Source organism: Stenella coeruleoalba (genome assembly GCF_951394435.1).
Source record: "Stenella coeruleoalba genome assembly, chromosome: 1".
Classification (NCBI taxonomy): domain Eukaryota; kingdom Metazoa; phylum Chordata; class Mammalia; order Artiodactyla; family Delphinidae; genus Stenella; species Stenella coeruleoalba.
Genome location: NC_137169.1, coordinates 60414900 through 60435162, shown reverse-complemented (window position 1 = coordinate 60435162; position 20263 = coordinate 60414900). Strand labels below are relative to the sequence as shown.

General features: G+C 35.4%; 2 protein-coding genes across 9 annotated transcripts in view; one reads left to right on the top strand and one right to left on the bottom strand.

Annotated features, from left to right (window-relative positions):
* ANKRD13C (ankyrin repeat domain 13C) overlaps positions 1-6262 on the top strand; it is a 78559-nt gene extending 72297 nt beyond the window's left edge. For both annotated transcript variants that reach the window (XM_079934011.1, XM_079934012.1), the window contains one exon: positions 4653-6262. In XM_079934011.1, the coding sequence (XP_079790137.1) occupies positions 4653-4783 (131 nt within the window). In that variant the 3' untranslated portion in view covers positions 4784-6262. The remainder of the gene's footprint in view (positions 1-4652) is intronic.
* A 3674-nt stretch (positions 6263-9936) lies between these two features.
* Positions 9937-20263, bottom strand: part of SRSF11 (serine and arginine rich splicing factor 11) — a 55589-nt gene continuing 45262 nt past the window's right edge. For 6 of the 7 annotated variants that reach the window (XM_079919290.1, XM_079919291.1, XM_079919295.1 and 3 more), the window contains 3 exons: positions 13039-13134; positions 12517-12655; positions 9937-12411 (listed from right to left, as the gene is read on the bottom strand). In XM_079919290.1, the coding sequence (XP_079775416.1) occupies positions 12214-12411; positions 12517-12655; positions 13039-13134 (433 nt within the window). In that variant the 3' untranslated portion in view covers positions 9937-12213. The remainder of the gene's footprint in view (positions 12412-12516; positions 12656-13038; positions 13135-20263) is intronic. The other variant, XM_079919293.1, reaches the window with a different exon arrangement.

Genomic DNA, 20263 nt, shown 5'->3' with positions numbered 1-20263 from the left:
TATAGAACAGTTTACCCAACATCAGCAGAATACACATATTTTTCAAGTACTCATGGAACATATACCAAGATAGGCCATATCCTGGGCTATAAAACAAACCTTAATAATTGAAAAACAATCACAGTAGAATCCAACTAGAAATTAATAATAGAAAGATAACGAGACTCTCCAGTTTGTGATATTTTGTTATGCACTCTTCTAAATAATTTATAGGTCAATGGTGAAATCTCAAGGGAAAATAATATATTGAGCTGGATGAAAGTAAAATTACAAATATCAAAATTTGTATAATATAGCTAAAGTCATGCTGAGAGGGAAATTCATAGCACTAAATGCATACATTACGAAAAGAGAAGTCTTAAATCAATAATCTAAGCTCCTACTTCAAGAAGTTAGAAGAACATATAAACCCAAAGCAAGCAGAAGGAAGGAAATAATAAAGAGTAGAAATAAATGAAAGAGAAACAGAATAAATAGAGAAAGTCAGTGATGCAAAGAGCTGGTCCTTTGAAAAGAGTGATAAAATCAACACATCTGTAGCAAGACAGATAAAAAACAGAGAATGAAACAGGATAGCATGACAGATCCTGCAGAAATCAAAAGGGGATAGTAAGTGTAATAATGAATGAAAGGGAAAAAAAAGGCATTCAGAGTAGAAAAAGGAAGAAATAAAATCTTCTCTATTTGCAAATGACACGATTCTATGAGTTGAATCCCAAAGGTTCTAGAAACAAACTAGAGTTAATGCATTCTGCAAGATGGCAGGATAAAAGTTAAACATACAAGAATCAGTAATATTTCTGTATATTAGCATTGAACACACTGACACCAAAACTAAATATTTTTTATGATTGCAAAAAAAAGGAAATAGATGTAAATTTAACAAAACATTTACAGTACTTGTATGCAGAAAATTATACAACACTGATGAAAGAAATAAAAGAAGATCTAAACAAAAGTAGAGACATACGATGCGCATGGATTGGAAGATTCAACATAGGAAAGATGTTAATTCTTCCCAAAGAGATACATGGGTTTAACACAATTCTTATCACAATCCCAGCCATATTTTTTTTGTAGATTGAGAAAAGATTATTTTAAAATTTACATGGGATGGCAAAGAAACTAGAATATCTATATTTTCGAGGGCTGCATAACAGAATACCACAAACTGTGAGTGGCTTAAACAATAGAAATTTATTGTCTCAGTTCTGGAGATTAGAAATCTGAGATCAGGGTGTCAGCTGGGTTAGCTCCTTCTGCAGGCTATGAGAGGAAATCTGTTTCATGGCCCTCCTCTAACTTCTGGTGATGTTTTTTGGCTTGTAGAAGTATCACTCCACAATCTTTGCCTTCATCTTCACATGGTGTCCTTTTCCTGTACGTGTGTCTTCGAATTTCCCCTTTTTGTAAGGACACTAGCCATTGGGTTAGGGACCACTCTAATGATTCTTAATTTGATTACTTCTGCAAAGACCCTGTCTCAAAAAACAGTCACATTCTTAGGTTCTGGGGGTTAGGACTGGAATAGATCTTTTTGGAGGGGAAAGAATTTGACTCAGAACAAGAGCCAAAACAACTTTGAAAAAGAATGAGTGTGAGTAATCAGTCTACTCCATTTCAATATTTACTGTATAGCTATAGTAATCAAGACTGTATGGTATTGGTTGAGATATAAACATATAAGTCAACATAAGAAAAGAGAATTCAAACATAGATCCTTATAAATACGCTCAACTTATTTTTGATAAAGGTACAAAAGTAGTTCAGTGGAGGAAAGATAGCCTTTTCAACAAATGATGCTGGAGCAATTAGACATGCAAAGGTAAAAAAATGAAACTCCACCTTAATCCTACAGCTTATACAAGAATTAACTGAAAATGAATGATAGACTTAAATTTAAAAGTAAAATAAAACAATAAAACTTAGGAAATAAATGTAGAAGAAATTCTTAGGGATCTAGGTTTAAGCAAAGAGTTCTTAGACTTCACACCACAGCATGACCCATAAGAGAAAAAAAATCAATGAATTGGACTTCTTCAAAAGTAAAAAAGCTCTGCTCTGTGAAAGACCCAGTTAAGAGTAAAAAAAACCACAAGAATGCTTAAAACTCATCAGTAACAAAATAAACAAGCCAGTTAGAAAAGAGCAAAAGACACAAAAAGACATTTCACATAAGAGGATATATAAATGGAAAATAGGCACAAAAACAGTGTTGAGAATCATTAGCCATTAGGGAAGTGCAAATTAAAACCACAGTGAGATATCATTATATACACCTAACAGAATGGCTAAAATAAAACATGGTGACAACTCCAAATGTTTGTGCAGATGTGGAAAAACTGTATTGCTCATACATTGCTGGTGGTTATGTAACATGGTACAGCCACCCTGGAAAACGTTTTAGCCATTTCTTAAAAAACAAACAAACAACTAACCACCCAACTTCCATGGGATCAGTCAGTTGCACTCCTAGGCATTTATCCCAGAAAAATAAAGATATGTTCACACAAAAACCTGTATACAAAAATAAGTTTGTAATAGCCTCAAGCTAGAAATAACCCAGCTGCTCGGTGCAGATTCTCTTCATCTCTTCCACTCTGTGTTTGTTATTGATGTTCATACCGTTAAGTCTGCTGGACACTTTTCTGTTATCTGACTTAACCTCTCAAGATTTCATTCTTTTTGTGGAGTCCTTGTCCCAGTGAAAGCTGGTAGTTTCTCTTCAGATTTCCTCCCACTTTTTGGATAGAGTTCTCTCTTGATCTTCTTCCTGCCTCTCTGACTGCTCCTTCTGGAGCACATCCCTCCTATTACTTTTGTCACCCTACATTATATTCTCATTACATCTGCCTAAACTTAAGCCAGAACATGTTACTGCTATGCTCACAACCATCCACTGGCTTTCCATCTCATCCAGAGTAGAAGCCGCAGACTTTTTCTTGACCTAAACCCCGCTTGATCTGGCTGCCTATATCTTCTCAAACCTCATCTGCTGCTAATCTTTCCCGTACTCATTTGGCTGTAGCCACACTGATCTCCTAGCTGTTCCCAGAATAAACCATACACTTTCATTTTAGGGCTTTTTTACTTATTCCCTCTACTTGGAATTTCCTTCCTCTAGGCAACTGTGTAGTTATCTCAGGTGTTTGCTGAAAGGCCACTTTATTGAGGTTTTCCTTTGAACCCTAATCAAGAACTCTTACCCTCAACACTGAAACTCCCTATCCCCCTACTTGCTTTATTTTTGCCTACATACTTAGTCACAATTATTTTTTACCTATTTGTGGTTTGTATCTCCCAACCAGAATGTAATCTCCATAAATGCATGATTTGTTTTCTACTGTTTCCTGGTGTATATCCAATGCCTAGAACAGGGGTCATCAAGGTCATCAAACTTCTTCTGAAAGATAGTAAATATTTTAGACTTTACAGGCCATATGGTTCCTGTCACAACTATTCAACTCTTGTTGGAGAATGAAAACAGCCATAGAGAATAAGTAAACCACATATTCCAATAAAACTTTACTCTGGACAGTGAAGTTTGAATTTCATGTAATTTTATCTGCGTGAAACATTATTCTTTGTGTTTTTTAAAAAACTACTAAATTATGTAAAATGTTTTCTTAGCCCACAGGCCTTACAAAAAAAGGCCAGGCAACAGGCCTTACTTAGTTCGCTGACCTCTGAATTAGAACAGCATCTTTACTTAATAAGCACAAATGAATGATCTTTTCCACCAGAAATAACTGGAAACTCTGTAATCCTTATGTTGATTTCTTTAAGTTTTTTTTTTTTTTTTAAATGAGAATATTACTTTCTGCAATAGAATACTAGGCTTGTAACAGTCAGCCTTAGTTTATGGCATGCCTTTATCCTAGGCATTCAACTTAGCTTTCACAGAATCATTTCAGAGTTTTAAGTAACCTTTAGAGTTTATTTTGTAGATGAAATCCTTGAGCCTCATAAATTAAATGATTTGTAGGAATCAGAATCTAGGTTTTATAATTTGTGTTCTTTCCAGTAAATCGTATTAGGAATAAAACTGCAGAGTGATTAAAGTATTTGGCCATTTTTGATGTCACATTTCACTCATAATTTCAGCTAGAAATGTATTTTATTTAGAAGAATATTAGGCTGTGGTGGTATGATATTACTCCAATTCTGATGAGATTATTTTTATACCATATATTAAAGTGATGGATTGTTTTTTAGTGTTTTAAAACTTTAAAAAAGGATGAATGTATTTCATTTGTATTAAATGAAAAAAAAATCAGCTCAGATTCAGAGTATATACACTACAATCTGAAGAAAAGATATCAGAATGCAAAAAGTACAAATGTAGCCATCCCTTTGCCCCAAGAAAAAATAGTCTAGTGGAATCTGCCATCATAGTGCTAAGACTGGGAAGCAGTGGGACCTTGAGTTTTTGATGTAATTCTTGATGCTTTGGTGTCTGTCTCTCCTCACAAGTAGCCAAACTCTTCCTGCAAACACCCATACTCAATATTAGATGTATATTAGGATTTGTCTGGTCCTTGAATAACACTTTTTTACATTTTAAGGAGTATAGATATCTCTAATAGTATTTCATAGTCTATAAATAGGTTACCATTTCATTTTACAGTGTTATCATTGATTGTCCTCTCTAGATATACCCGTGTTTCCTACGATCACAGCCACTGTGACTTTTCAGGAGTTTCGATATGATGAATTTGATGGCTCCATTTTTACCATACCTGAAGACTACAAGGAAGACCCAAGCCGTTTTCCTGATCTTTAACTGACACAGAAAATGATGCCATTCAACCAAGGAAAGCTAGAGAATGCAGAGACCCCAGAAGTGAATTCAAATAGAAGGGACAAATGTTTTCATTGAAGAAAAGGGAATTATGTTGGATCGACACATCAGTGATATATAATGAAATGGGCCTCTAATAAGAATTCCAGCAAGTTTCCTGATGTGCCATTTTCAGTCTTTTTAAAAATATACATATTATAAGTGTAATAGTTTGACAGCTTAATGACCCCAAGTCCTTCTTATGTAAAACAGCTATGAGTGCTGTGATTTGTTTTTAAAAATTTTTACACTTCTTGTTGAAATATATATGCATATAAATATATCTATATCTATATCTAAAACACTCCTGGACCATTAACATAAATTAAATGTCTTAAGAGATATGAAGCCCTTTTAAACTTGTCATCTTATATTCAAGGTGACCTTTATAAATATTCCTTCAAGCTTTGTTTTCATAAAATGTAAAGTATGTAACATTATGTATAGTTCAGTAATTTGAATGTTTGTTCAATATAATGAACTAGAAGGAATGCAGTTTTCTGTAGCTGAATGAACCAAATGGTAACCATTAAACAATTGCATTTATATGTTGCAATACACTTCAGAAGGAGCATTCTCTCTGCAGGGAATAAGGTACCTCCTTTAGCACCTTAGTGCAATTCATTGTGGTGCTATTTGTTTTTACCTGAATTCTTTCTTCAATGGAAAATGTTTGTTAATAATCTTCCTTTCATAGAAACTTTTTTTTTTCCTAAACTTGAGTTTAAAAGTCCTTTTTGTGTTCATGATGAGCATGCTTAAAGATATTCTTCTTCCAAATCTGAGCACTTTAAAAAAATTCCAAATTTTTAAACTTGCTTCCTAATAAGTGCACATCATTCTGATTATTTTGTTTTTAGTGGAATATGGATGCATTTGTGTCAGTTTTAAAAACAATCCACATATTTTGGGCATCCCTACATATTTAATGCTTTCAAAATAAGGTAAAAACATTTTATATGCTAATAGAATATATTTGTTACAAGTTAAATTCCAGAAACATACACAAGATTGACAATTCCTACTGTTTATTTTTTTAAGTAAGTCACAAGAAAATATTTATTGATTTTAATTATCTCCAAAGTGTTAAAATCATGCATTATTCATTTTTGCACATAAAAATTTTTCATACTTATTCCAAGATGGTTTGAAGGTCCAACAATGACAATAAATTAGGGAGAATAATGTATAACAGTCATAAAATGTTATGTTGTATTAAAGAGCTTAGCTAAGGAAATGTTTTTTAAATGTATCTTGAAAAATGTGTCAGAATGCATCTGTCAAGTTTTTTAGAGTGACCAGTAACTTTTTTCAGGATTTTAAATAATTTGAATGAGTTTAGAGACCTTTATTGAAGAGATGGCTTAAAAATCCGAAGCATCAACCATAAGAAAAATTTTGTAATAAACATCTTTAAAGCTGCATCTTCCATGCTGGTACATACTACATTGCATATGTTGACATTTTATTAAATACATTTTATAATGGAGAAAAATAATCATAGTTAAAAATTCAAAGACCAGTTTCTACCTTACGTGGGTCTGTTGAATTTTGTGGAAAGGGTGGGTAAACCCAGACTAGTTTTGTTAAATAGAAGTTGATCCCTATTATTTTGGGAATGTTTGTTGGACTTAGAGATTCTATTATCCTGTCACTGATTATATGAGGTTTGAGATACTGAAAGGCAATGATCACTGTTGCTTTTAGGCTCCCTTGCTTTGTGGGAATATGGTATACTTTCAAGAATATACTGCAGACTTTTTTTGTAATTCATTGGGGAAAAAACATGGTAAATTGCAGCTTGGGATTTATCAATTTCCTAAAAGCTGTGACTGTTTTGCTGGGATACACTGGAGGTAGGAAGACTACTGAAAACTTTTGCACTTGAATTTTGTTTTTAACTTTTTCTTTCATAAAGAATAGTACAGATTATCCATTCCAAAATGTCTTTTATCTGATCACAAAGGACAAGCAAATGTCAGTATCTCTTATGATGGTAAAAATAGGAGTTATTTAATGCAAATAAACTTTTCACAGTATTAGACTTTTCAAAATGTGCCTTTTAATCCAGCTAATGAATGAAGCTATATGCCGTGTTTCAAGTAAGTAGATAAAAACGCTATATATTTTGATACTCTTACGTGGTAATCTAGATTTTGTAATGTAGGTTCATAAAATTCTCTTTGCCTTCCATTTGTGACTGAAAAAATTGTTTAAAATTGGGGGGCTATAAAATGGTTACCTTAAATGGCCGTTTAGAAATGTTCAGTATATCCTGCCACCAGTATGGTTTCAAAAGAATATAGGATTCTTTAAGAAAATTCCCTAGAGACAGTTTGCCTGTCTAGACATTCATGTACAGAAAATTATCAAGCTTCATAAAAAGGGAGGCATAAAGCTGATGCTCTGATTATTGTGAGTATAGCTACATACAATTGTCTAGACACAAACACATTTCAGAGAAGCTGATAGCCAACAGAAGCTGAAAAAACTATTCAGTTTTTCTCCTGTTTAGAACTGGTATTGAGCCCCACTCACACTAATAAAAATGTGTTTTCATAGTGTTATTCATGCACAGCTTATCATTCACATCTTGGGGAAGGGTGGTGAATAATGAGTGCGTAAGTGAAATTTCTCCCTAGTTTTCACTAAGCCTAAAGCAGACAAAGAGCTTGTTTCGAGGCCACAAAAGGACTAAAGAAAATACTGAGTTGCTTTTGCTCTTAACTTTTATTTGTCACAATATGGTTGAGAAAAAGTTGTAGAAAACGGGGTGAGTTCAAAGTCCTACTTGTAGTATGCTAGCCTCTGAAACTGAGCAAATTACTTAGTATGGACACACTATGCCTGTGCTTAACTCCAGCAAAAGGTATCTTAACTGTGTTTTCCAAAATTAACAAAATGAATCCTTACCAAAGTTGCTATACTTGGGAACTTTCAAAGACAACTGACAGTGAAACCTAGATAAATGGACAGGAGGTATTAAATCACTTGTAAAGACATTAAAACTAAACTCAGTAAAAGCCCATCCTTTATATATTATGAATGAGCAAAAACTGCTTTTGTAAAGCATTTTATATCAGAAATCTGGGCCAATAGTATCTTAGAATGCCATCTAAAAATGTCATAGAATGCCATCTAAAAATGTCATCTCAGTAGCGTGCACACACACACACACATATTTTTTTGTGGTACACGGGCCTCTCACTGTTGTGGCCTCTCCTGTTGTAGAGCACAGGCTCCGGACGCGCAGGCTCAGCGGCCATGGCTCACAGGCCCAGCCGCTCTGCGGTATGTGGGATCTTCCTGGACCGGGGCACGAACCCGTGTCCCCTGCATCGGCAGGCAGACTCCCAACTACTGCGCCACCAGGGAAGCCCAATAGCACACTTTTCAGATCATGTGATTATCTTTGTAGTACTACCTAGTGATGAACTTTAAAAAAACTGTTACAGCTCATTTTAGGAATAGTACTTCTGGCCATAATGGCACATATGGTACATGGAATTAGAATTTTCCTTTTGCCACAGCACCTAAAAAAACTGAAGGAAATTTCCTGTGTTTTAAAGAAAGGTATTTGGCAATCATTCCTGAATTTGCTCATGTTTTGCAGGTGAAAATAATTAGCCTAAAGCAGAAACTGTGTAGTATAAAAACACAAAAATAAGACGCACCTGTACCTCCCATAGAATTCTTGGTCACTGAAGAAGGCTGACAGTGACTGGCGGGGATGTTTAAGTAATGAACATGGGTAGCGTAGGAATTCTGAAGAAGTGAAGCAGAAATTATGTAGTTCATACACGTTGTGGCTTATCTGCTTGGTCCTGCAGTTTCAGCCCATTCTTGTGGGTTCCAGCTTATGGTTCCAACTTATTCTTACCCCTCTCAACTATCCGTCTTTTCTTGACTGCCTGTGGGCTTTAGTCTTCAGCATCAGATGCACAGCATAGACAACTTTGAGACTATTAAACCAACTCCCACAATTAAGGTCAAATCTCTGTCAACAAATCTTTTTGGGTCATTTGGCTCCCTGGATTGAATGCTGACTGATTGATAAGAACAAAATTACATGATGCTAACCTACAGGATGCTTGTCTTCCTTAACTTGATATTTAACACCTACTATAACCTTTAAGTATATTCTTAAGAATATTCCCACTAGCAAAGGATTAGCATGGTTCACACGTTATTTTGCTGAAGAATGTCTTTATGAATTTTACATATACTTTGATATTATAAAGTGAAAATGGGAAAATAAAACTAAGTAAAACAGACTCAAAATCAACAACTCCAGAATTAGTCTCATTTAAAAACTACCTCTGCTAATAAACACTTAGTAACATATTCTGATGCTCTTTGAAAGTATCAGTAGAGTTTCCATATTTAAACACAACTACATGTATTTGATTAGAGAAAATATTTTAGATAGGAGTGAAATGCACTAGCTAGATTTGAGACAAAAGGAACAGAAATCACAATTCCAGTTTAAAAGATGTCTGTCGATCTTCAAACAGCACAGACCACTTAATCTGGTGCCCAAGTGAAGAAAGTGGTATTGTTTTGCCAGAGGAAAAGTAGGCTTGTACAGGCTATATGACACTAAGAGCAGAACATCAGTTTTAAGATGCAACTCCAAGGTGAATGTAAAATTAGTTTTCACTGTTCTAGTAGAAGCCCAGTTTGTCTTTCTTCCCTAAATAACTAATATTCTTCTACCTTCCACATAGAATCACTACAGGGAGCTTATTATCCAAAACCTATATTCACAAAAATGTAAAGGGAAATATAGCCGTATCTGCACGCAATTTATCTTAGTGCTTTTGCTAAAACGTTACCCCAAACTGAATTTTCATATAGTTTTGAAAAGCTCCATAATTAAATAGCAGGTACCGTTTACTGACCCAGGCACACAGGGCTACATTTTTTTCTACCAACTACTTTACAAGGTAGATATCACTCCCATTTTACAGACAGGAAAATGAAGGTAGGAAACACAGGTCTCCCCAGCTGTAAATGAAGCTGAAATTCATGACTGGGCTCTTAAATAGCTACTACCTCATTCACTCATGAAGAATTTAAGCAAATAAATAGCACAAACATTTTTCTAACAAAACCACTTTTATTTTTTAATCATTTTCACTACCAAATACAGAACAAAATTCAGTGTGGAGGCAGTGTTCACTTGATTTCGACTGGTTATGTGTTAAAGGCTTCTGTCCCGTGCAACCCTACCTTTGTGCATAAATGTTCACTGAAAAATAACCTAAGTATAGACTCCCTTCACGACAGCATCTTAAGTCAGTGGTACTATTTTAAAGCCCAAAATTTCTTAATCCCTTTTTAGAAATCAGCATACTATATATTCAAAGACTACAAGTGAGGGAATAAAATTTGAGTAATATTAGGCTTAACCAAGTGAAACCACCAATATCTTACTTGTTTTTGACTTACAAAACCGACAATATCATATGGTTCAATCTTTAAATGTTTTTCTACTAAATTTTTTTGTAAGTTTAAAGAATGTCATTTGCGTTCAACTTCATGTTTAAAAATGCAGTGATTTTTAGGACCATTACTAGAATGTCTTACTACAGACAAAATTCCCTTCCATAAAATCTTTAAAAAGTTACTACAAACTGTAAAAACAATGCTGGCTTATCTATACGGCATTTCAATTCTAAAAGTTAAAAAAAAAAAAATTATACTCCAATTTGGATAAAAGCTACAATTCCGGCTCATTTCCCCCTTAATCCCAGCCACTCAAACACTACTCATTTCATAAATGAATAAATATACTATTTAGTATTGTACAGTAGATACATACCATTGAGTTTCTATACTATTCCAGAAAAGTATGTTTATATTCACCAAAAATATAAATTTACTAGATATAGGTGGGATCATTTATCCTAAAGTTCATTGCTTTACTCAACCCAAGTCCTACACCCAAAATATAAGAAAGAAAATTACACTTAGAAAAAGACTGTTTTAGATAGAAATTAAACTAATTCTGACAATTCTAATGGCAACTAATCACTACAGTGATGGATTCCATCTTACTACTATATTAAAATATGTGGACTGAAAGGAAAAAGAACTTGATATGTAAAATGAATGAGGTAAATGCCATACATTCAACAACGTAAATAAATACAAATACAGTTTTACAGGAACATAAACATAAGTTTAAGGGTTTTATTATCAAAGTCTTGTAAAACAATTTCAGAAACTGTACATCAACATGGCACAGACTGTAGCCTACTTTTGTTTTTACTGCACAAAAGTGAAGCTTGGAAACTCCTGTAAGAAAACAGTTGCCTAACTACTTTGCATTTAACATGGAATCACTGTGTGCATAAGATTACTACTGCAGTAACAGTAACACAAAATTTATTGGTTTTATACAACTTGAGATCAAATAAAAAGTACATTATCAAGTAGATCTGTCTTATTTTTAAAAGCATATGAAGGTCAATTTAAAATGCACTATCCCCCTTTTCCAACAACGAGATTAAAACAAATTAATAAAAGAGTGGACAATTGAAAATCAGGACAAGAGATAACTTTCTTTTACAGATGGACTTCAGGATAGGCAGATAACTTTCACTGATGTAGATGTTCAATAAATTATTTTAGGAAAAAAAATTCCCAAACACCTTATGAAAAAGTATACAACTCTACTCCAAAATATGCTATTTACTTACTGCCAAAGACAGTTTCATTGAAATCTTGTTTCTGTAATTAAAGCCTAATTATAGCCATCAAAAAAGGTTAGTGCATATATAACCCTTCAAAGTTAAACAAAAGCCACAAAAATTTAGCCACAAGGCTTAAAGGATTATCTATTTCAAATGCTCATTTCCAGATGTAACTATAAGAATGTTAATTTGTCATGTCAACAAACAAGACCATAAGTAGATCCATCATGTTGGAGGATTTGAATGACATTTAGGATATTCCTGCCACAATTAACATGCAATCAGTGCATTCCCTACATGGCTCTATTACGGCAATGAATCAAATTCTAGAAATACTATAAGTGAACTTAATAAAGGAGATCATACAACATAAACAATCCATGCCTGCTGTAGATGCATGCAGCTTTTCATTTTTGTTATGAAGCAGCACCAGAATAGTAAAACTGCTTGTTTACTCAATCAGATTTCAACCTGTCAATAACTGGTTACCCATGTATCATTTTTCTAAAAGCTTTTGGATGTAAATAACAAATATCAACATCAAGAGCTTTATAACCATTTATGACTCAGAGCTGTATACATCTAGATTTGAGATGAACAAATACAGCATTAAGGAATCACACAGAGGAATGACACTGATGCACGTATACAGTTGGATTCCCACAGAGGCAATATTCAGTCACTCATATCCATGTCTTCTTCATGATGATCATCGCCATTCACTTTGGATTCTCTTAGTGAGTCACCAGTTCCCTTTTCCACAGAACACTCTTTTGCTTTAGGAGAAGCTGGCTCTGTCAGTTTCTTCTCCTCTTTCTTCTCTTTCTCGCTGTCATACCCCTGCTCCTCTTCATCATAGTCCCGTGTAACCTGCTTTGCCAAGGAAAATAATAAAAGTAAACGTCTTCACAGGAAAATCACTTCTTTAAAGTACCAGCATCACCCAAAACACCAAAATAAATTAGTTTGTAAACATACTTTTACATCTTTATCACTCTCTGATTTTCTTTCCCGTTCCTTTTCCTTATCTTTACTTTTCTTCTTCTTGCTTGTGGATCGTTCTCTTTCATCTCTGCTTCTTTCCTTGTCTTTATCTTTCTTCTTCTCCTTTTTATGTCTAGGATGACAGTAAAATGCTGACAAGATGCTTGAAACGAACTGCTCAAGAACTTTCACCATTAATTAAATAGGAGTAAGTTTAAACTTGTTTTAGATGGCAAACTTGACAACCCAAGTTCACTTGCTATAAAGAGGACAGCAAAGATCCAATTTCAAGTCACTGGATACAAGCTGTATATAAGTAATATAGGGAAGAAGACTATAACTTGATTACAGATCGAAAATGCCCAATCCTAAACAGTGTTTATTATAACACAGCCTCAAGTCATGAAGAGAGTGTATCAGCACATTCTTAAGCATTTTAATTCCTGAAAAGGAAGATAAACTCTAGTACAGTTCCTGAAAAACAGGATAGATTTAATAAAAGATTAATATTCTTACCTCCTAGGGGATGGTGAGCGAGACAATTTTCTTTTGGGAGACCTAGGCTTTTTAGGAGATCTTGTGCCACTTCTGCTTCTTCGTCGTCGTCTCTCTCTAGAACCACAAATGTGCAAACTAGACTTTAAAATACAGTATTATCCAAAAAATGCAGACACATCATAGCAGATGTGTCTATGATGGAGCTCCACTAGAAAGAGGATTCTGACAACGAAAGACCTATTTTCAAATACTGTTCTGAGCCTAAGAAACAAATGAATACTAAAAAACTGCAATTCTTTTTTTTGTAAACTATGTGCCTTTCCTTTAATGTCCTCAAGAAAACCCTAATTTTAGCAATACTTCTTAAAGACATTATGTCATCAAAACACTAGAAATGTTAAACTTGGGGAAAAACTGATTAACAAAAGTTCTAACTCAAGGAAAAACAGTCTGAAGTAAATTATTATTTATGGAATCAGTTTTAGATTCATTCAGTGGCCAAAACGTGTATAGGATAATATGCTGTGTTACAGAAGGCAGTTGCTAATAAAATCCAAAATTACTTCTAAATCACTAGGTAAAAACCAGAAAACCAGAGTTAGTGGTAACACAGATCAAACTGACTTCCTGTTGTCTAGCAAACCATGCCCAATTCACGCCCTGCTTTGAGCAATTAGCTTTTTAAGGTGTACCTCTCCTCTCTTTCAATTTTGACTTAAAAAAAATTCTGTGTCTACAACACAAACAGATGGGAAGGAAAGTCCTGCCCTATTCTTGGACTGGAAGAATCAATATTGTTAAAATGACCATACTACCCAAGGCAATCTAGATATTCAATGCAATCTTTATCAAAATACCAATGGCATTTTCGTAGAACTAGAATAATTTTAAAATTTGTATGGAAACACAAAAGACCCTGAATAGTCAAAACAATCTTGATAAAGAAAAACAGAGATGGAGGAATCATACTCTATGTCTTCAGACTGTACTACCAAGCTACAGCAATCAAAACTGTATGGTACTGGCACAAAAACAGACACACAGATCAATGGAACAGCATAGAGAGTCCAGAAATAAACCCACACACTTATGGTCAATTAATCTATGACAAAGGAGGCAAGAATATACAATGGAGTAGACAGTCCCTTTAGTAAGTGGTGCTGGGAAAACTGGACAGCTACATGCAAAAGAGGGGCAGAACATTCTCTAACACCCTATCCAAAAATAAACTCGAAATGGGTTAAAGACCTAAATGTAAGACCAGATACTATAAAACTAGGGGAAAAGTAGCAAGTGCTTTGACATAAATCACAGCAATATTTTTTTGGATCCATCTCCTAAAGTAAAGGAAATAAAAGCAAAAATGAACTAATGAGACCTAATTAAACTTACAAGCTTTTGCATAGGAAAGGAAACCATAAACAAAACAAAAAGACAACCTACAGAATAGGAGAAAATACTTCCAAACAATGAGACTGACAAAGGGTTAATCTCCAAAATATACAAACATCTCAATATCAAAAAAACAACCCAATCAAAAAAATGGGCAGAAGACCTACACAAACATTTCTCCAAAGAATACACACAGATGGCCAACAAACACATGAAAGGATGCTCAACATCACTAGTCATTGGAGAAATGCAAATCAAAACAACTGAGGTATCTGTCACCTCACACTGGTCAGAATGGCCATCATCAAAAGGTCTAAAAATAATAAATGCTGGAGAGCATGTGGAGAAAAGGGAACCCTCCTATACTGTTGGTGGAAATGTAAATTGGTGTAGCCACTGTGGAAAACAGTAAGGACGTTTCAAAAACAACTAAAAATGGAACTACCATATGACCCAAATTCCACTCCTGGGTACACATCCAAAAAAAACCCCACAAAAAAACAAAAGATAAAAACAAACCCACAAACAAACCAAACCCCACACAATTTTGAAAAGGTACATGCACCCCAACGTTCACAGAAGCATTTTTAACAACTGCCAAGATATGGAAGCTATGTTAAGTGTTCATCAACAGAAGAATGGATAAAGAAAATGTGCTGTATCTATACAACAGGATACTAGTAAGCTATAAAAGAATGAAATTTTGCCATTTGCAGCAACATGGATGGACATGAGGGCATTTAAGCTAAGTGCAATAAGTCAGACAGACAAAGGATTAATCTCCAAAACATACAAGCAACTCATGCAGCTCAATATCAAAAAAAACAAACAACCCAATCCAAAAACGGGCAGAAGACCTAAACAGACATTTCTCCAAAGAAGATATACAGATTGCCCAACAAACAAATGAAAGAATGCTCAACATCGTTAATCATTAGAGAAATGCAAATCAAAACTATGAGATATCATCTCACACCGGTCAGAATAACCATCATCAAAAAATCTACGAACAATAAATGCTGGAGAGGGTGTGGAGAAAAGGGAACCCTCTTGCACTGTTGGTGGGAATTTAAATTGATACAGCCACTATGGAGAACAGTATAGAGGTACCTTAAAAACCTAAAGAGAATTTTTTTTTTTTTTAGAACCATACGACCCAGCAGTCCCACTACTGGGCATATACCCTGAGAAAACCATAATTCAAAAAGAGTCATGTACCATAATGTTCACTGCAGCTCTGTTTACAATAGCCAGGTCATGGAAGCAACCTACATGTCCATCAACAGATGAATGGATAAAGAAGATGTGGCACATATATACAATGGAATATTACTCAGCCATAAAAAGGAACGAAACTGAATTATTTGTAGTGAGGTGGATGGACCTAGAGACTGTCATACAGAGTGAAGTAAGTTAGAAAGAGAAAAACAAATACCATATACTAACACATATATATGGACTCTAAAAAAAAAAAAGGTCAGGGCTTTCCTGGTGGCGCAGTGGTTGAGAGTCCACCAGCTGATTTAGGAGACACGGGTTCGTGCCCTGGTCCCGGAAGATCCCACATGCTGCGGAGCGGCTGGGCCCATAAGCCATGGCCACTGGGCCTGCGCGTCCGAAGCCTGTGCTCCGCAACGGGAGAGGTCACAACAGTGAGGAGGCCCGCGTACCGCCAAAAAAAAAAAGGTCAGAAGAACCTAGGGGCAAGATGGGAATAAAGATGCAGACCTACTAGAGAATGGATTTGAGGATATGGGAAGGGGGAAGGGTAAGCTGGGACAAAGTGAGAGAGTGGCATGGACATATATACACTACCAAACGTAAAATAGCTAGCTAGTGGGAAGCAGCCGCATAGCACAGGGAGATCAGCTCGGTGCTTTGTGACCACCTAGAGGGGTGGGATAGGGAGGGTGGGAGGAAGGGAGATGCAAGAGGGAAGAGATATGGGGACATATGTATAACTGATTCACTTTGTTATAAAGCAGAAACTAACACACCGTTGTAAAGCAATTATACTCCAATAAAGTAGTTAAGAAAGAAATAGGTCAGACAGAGAAAGACAAATACTGTTATGACATAACTTATACATGGATCTAACAAATACAACAAACTAGTGAATATAACAAAAAAGAAGCAGACTCACAGATATAGAGAACAAACTAGAGGTTACCAGTGGGAAGAGGGAAGGCAGGGGGTAATATATGTGTAAAGGATTAAGAGGCACAAACTATTAGGTATAAAATAAGCTATAAGAATACATTGTACAACACAGGGAATATAGCCAATGTTTTATAATAAGTATAAACGGAGCATAATGTTTAAAAATTGTGAATCGCTATACTGTACAGCAACTAAATTAAAAACAAAAAAACAACAAACAAATCCCACCTAACGGCAGCAAACTATTGGGTGTAAGACAGGCTCAAGTATGTACTGTACAACATGGGGAATACAGTCAATATTCTGTAGTAACTGTAAGGGGATAGTAACCTTTAAAAATTGTATAAAAATTTTAAAAAATTAATTAAATGAGAAAAGTTATAGGACTTTGAAGATGACCATTATATGATTCAGGCACAAACAAAATAATCAAAAAAATAATAAAGCCCTATACCTTCAGTTGTCTTCATTTCAGCTTCCAAATTAAGCTTTAAATAACAAAAACCACCTTACAAGTCATCTGTGACCCCTGTCCTGGAAGCATTACACAGAACTTTCCCTTCATCAAATATTTAAGTTTGTCACGGTTGTATACCTTACACTTTCTTGTACTGCTTTGTGTAACTAATATTCCAAATTCCTTAGAAGGAAAAGATGTTTTTTATATTGTATTTCTGTGCCCTATGATAGACTGTAGTACGGCTGCAAACAATAAAAATGTATAGAATATGCCACAATTTAAGAATGATTCAATAGTTAAATAGGATAAGATGCTTATGAATAAATCCATTAAAGAAACAGGCAAACGATATGCCTCCAGTTTTTAAGGTAAGAAAATACATATTGCACATCCCATCTTTTATGCCCCTTTGCCACCTCAGACCTACTATGGCATTTCCTTGAGCACTTATATCTGGTTTAACTTTCTGTTTTAATATATTTATATGTGTCTTTTTAAAGAAAATATTCAGCACCTTGAAAAGAAACCCCATATCCTTTAGCTATCACACTCTAACCACTAATCTACTTCGTCGTTATAGATTTATCCATTCTGGACATTTCATATGAATGAAATCATACAACATGTGGTCTTTTGTGTCTAGCTTCTTTCACCTGGCATGTTTTCAAGGCTCATGCATATTATAACATGTAACAGTACTTTGGTTCCTTTTTACTGCTGAATAATAATCTATTGTATGGAATGTACAACTGTTTACCCATGTTAGTGGATATTTGGGTTGACTTTTTGGTTTTGAATAATGCTGCCAAGAATATCCAATCCATGTACAAGTTTTTGTGCAGACATGTTTTTGTTTCTCTTGGGCATATCACTGGGAGCAAAACTGCTGTCAAAAAACTCTCCCTGTTTAATTTCTTTAGGAATTGCCAAACTGTTTTCCAATGCAGTTGCACAAGTCTACATTCTTTCTAAGACTGAGCTGTAACAGTTTTTTATATACTCTAGATACAAGTCCATTATTGGAAACATTATTTTTCTAGCACTCTGACAGTTGTCTTTATATTCTGAGTGTTCTTTGAAACAAAGTGTTTTTGTTTTTTTAATTTATTTTACTTAGTTATTTATGGCTGCGTTGGGTCTTCGTTGCTGCGTGCAGGCTTTCTCTGGTTGCGGGGAGCGGGGCCTACTCTTCGTTGCAGTGCGTGGGCTTCTCATTGCGGTGGCTTCTCTTGTTGCGGAGCATAGGCTCTAGGCACGCAGGCTTTGGTAGCCGTGGCACGTGGGCTCAGTAGTTGTGGCGCACGGGCTTAGTTGCTCCGCGGCATGTGGAATCTTCCCGGACCAGGGCTCGAACCCGTGTCCCCTGCACTAGCAGGCGGATTCTCAACCACTGCACCACCAGGGAAGTCCTCCAAAGAAGTTTTTAGTTTTCATTATCCGCAACTTATCTATTTCTCTTTTGGTGCTTATGCTTTTTGTCATATCTAAGGAATCACTGCCAAATACAAGGTCATGAAAGTTAACTTACATATTTTCTTCTAATAGGATTTTACTTTTGGCTTGTAAGTCTTTTATCCATTTTGAGTTAATATTTATATACAATGTGAGCCTCCTAAGTGAATTTAATCAAGATTAAGAAAACACTATAGTAAAATGTGTAAACAAGATTGGAAGAAAATGATTTGCTGAGAAATTCAACAGCTTTAAATTTTGAGAGAACTAAGCCTCATCTGTGTCTGTGGTAAAAGATTTAAGGATTCTTAGCAATGCTAGGAGTCCTAACATTTGAAGGAGAATTATTTCCTTACTGTTTTAAAAAAGTACAATGACCCTTTACTTTTGCTTAATAGAAAATGAACAATGTCAACAAAATGTTACTGGAACTGACAGATACACACTACCATATATAAAATAGGTAAGTAATAAGAACCTACTGTACAGCACAAGAAACTCTAGTCACTACTCTGTAATGGCCTATATGGGGAAAGAATCTAAAAAAAGAGTGGATATGTGTATATGTATAACTGATTCACTTTGCTGTACACCCTGAAACTAACACAACATTGTAAATCAACTATACTCCAATAAAATTTTTAAAATAAAAGTAAAAAACAAAAAATTGGAAGAAAATGGAATTAAGCCCTTACTACTATCATATGAATTCCATGTTAAATGTGAAAAATATATTTTCTGAGGAGAAAGTTTCCAACACTGAATTTTCACTACAGCAGGTTAAAGACAGAATTACCACTCTAAGAATGACACAAATCAGAACTTGCATTGCCTCCAATTATTTTATCAATGAACCACTATGTATGGGGAAAAAATTATTTTCAGCACTAACATGTAGATATTTTAAATATAACTTACTATGATAAAATGAATTTAATGTGATAATGCAGTATACATTAGCCATTAAAACGTAGACGTTTACGGGGAAAAAACCCACACAAACAATTCAAATTATGATGTGAAATGCATATAGCAAACATAAAAACTGACCTCTGCTGAATTCCCACACTATTTTAAATACACTCTACACCATAAAACATTAAGTGAAAAGAAAAATGAACTTTAGGTTATTCTTCACAAATTGCCTTTAAAAAAACTTCACCACGGGTTTCCCTGGTGGCGCAGTGGTTGAGAGTCCACCTGCCAATGCAGGGGACACGGGTTCGTGCCCCGGTCCAGGAAGATCCCATATGCCGCGGAGCGGCTGGGCCCGTGAGTCATGGCCGCTGAGCCTGCACATCCGGAGCCTGTGCTACGCAACGGGAGAGGCCCACGTACCGCAAAAAAAAAACCAGAAGACTTCACCACTGAAGTATGTAGCTATGTACTCGAAAACATTTCATGTTCACCGTCTATTGACAGTCTTGCAAACAAAGCTTAAAAAAATGAAAGCTTAGGAGAGGAGGAAGATAAGATGGCGGAAGAGTAAGATGCGGAGATCACCTTCCTCCCCACAGATTCATCAGAAATACATCTAAACATGGAACAACTCCTACAGAACACCTACTGAACACCGGCGGAAGACCTCAGACCTCCCAAAAGGCAAGAAACTCCCCCACGTACCTGGGTAGGGAAAAAGAAAAAATAATAAACAGAGACAAAAGAATAGGGACAGGACTTGCACCAGTGGAGGGAGCTGTGAAGGTGGAAAGGTTTCCACACATCAGAAACCCCTTCGTGGGCGGAAACTGCGGGTGGCGGTGGGGGGGAGCTTCGGAA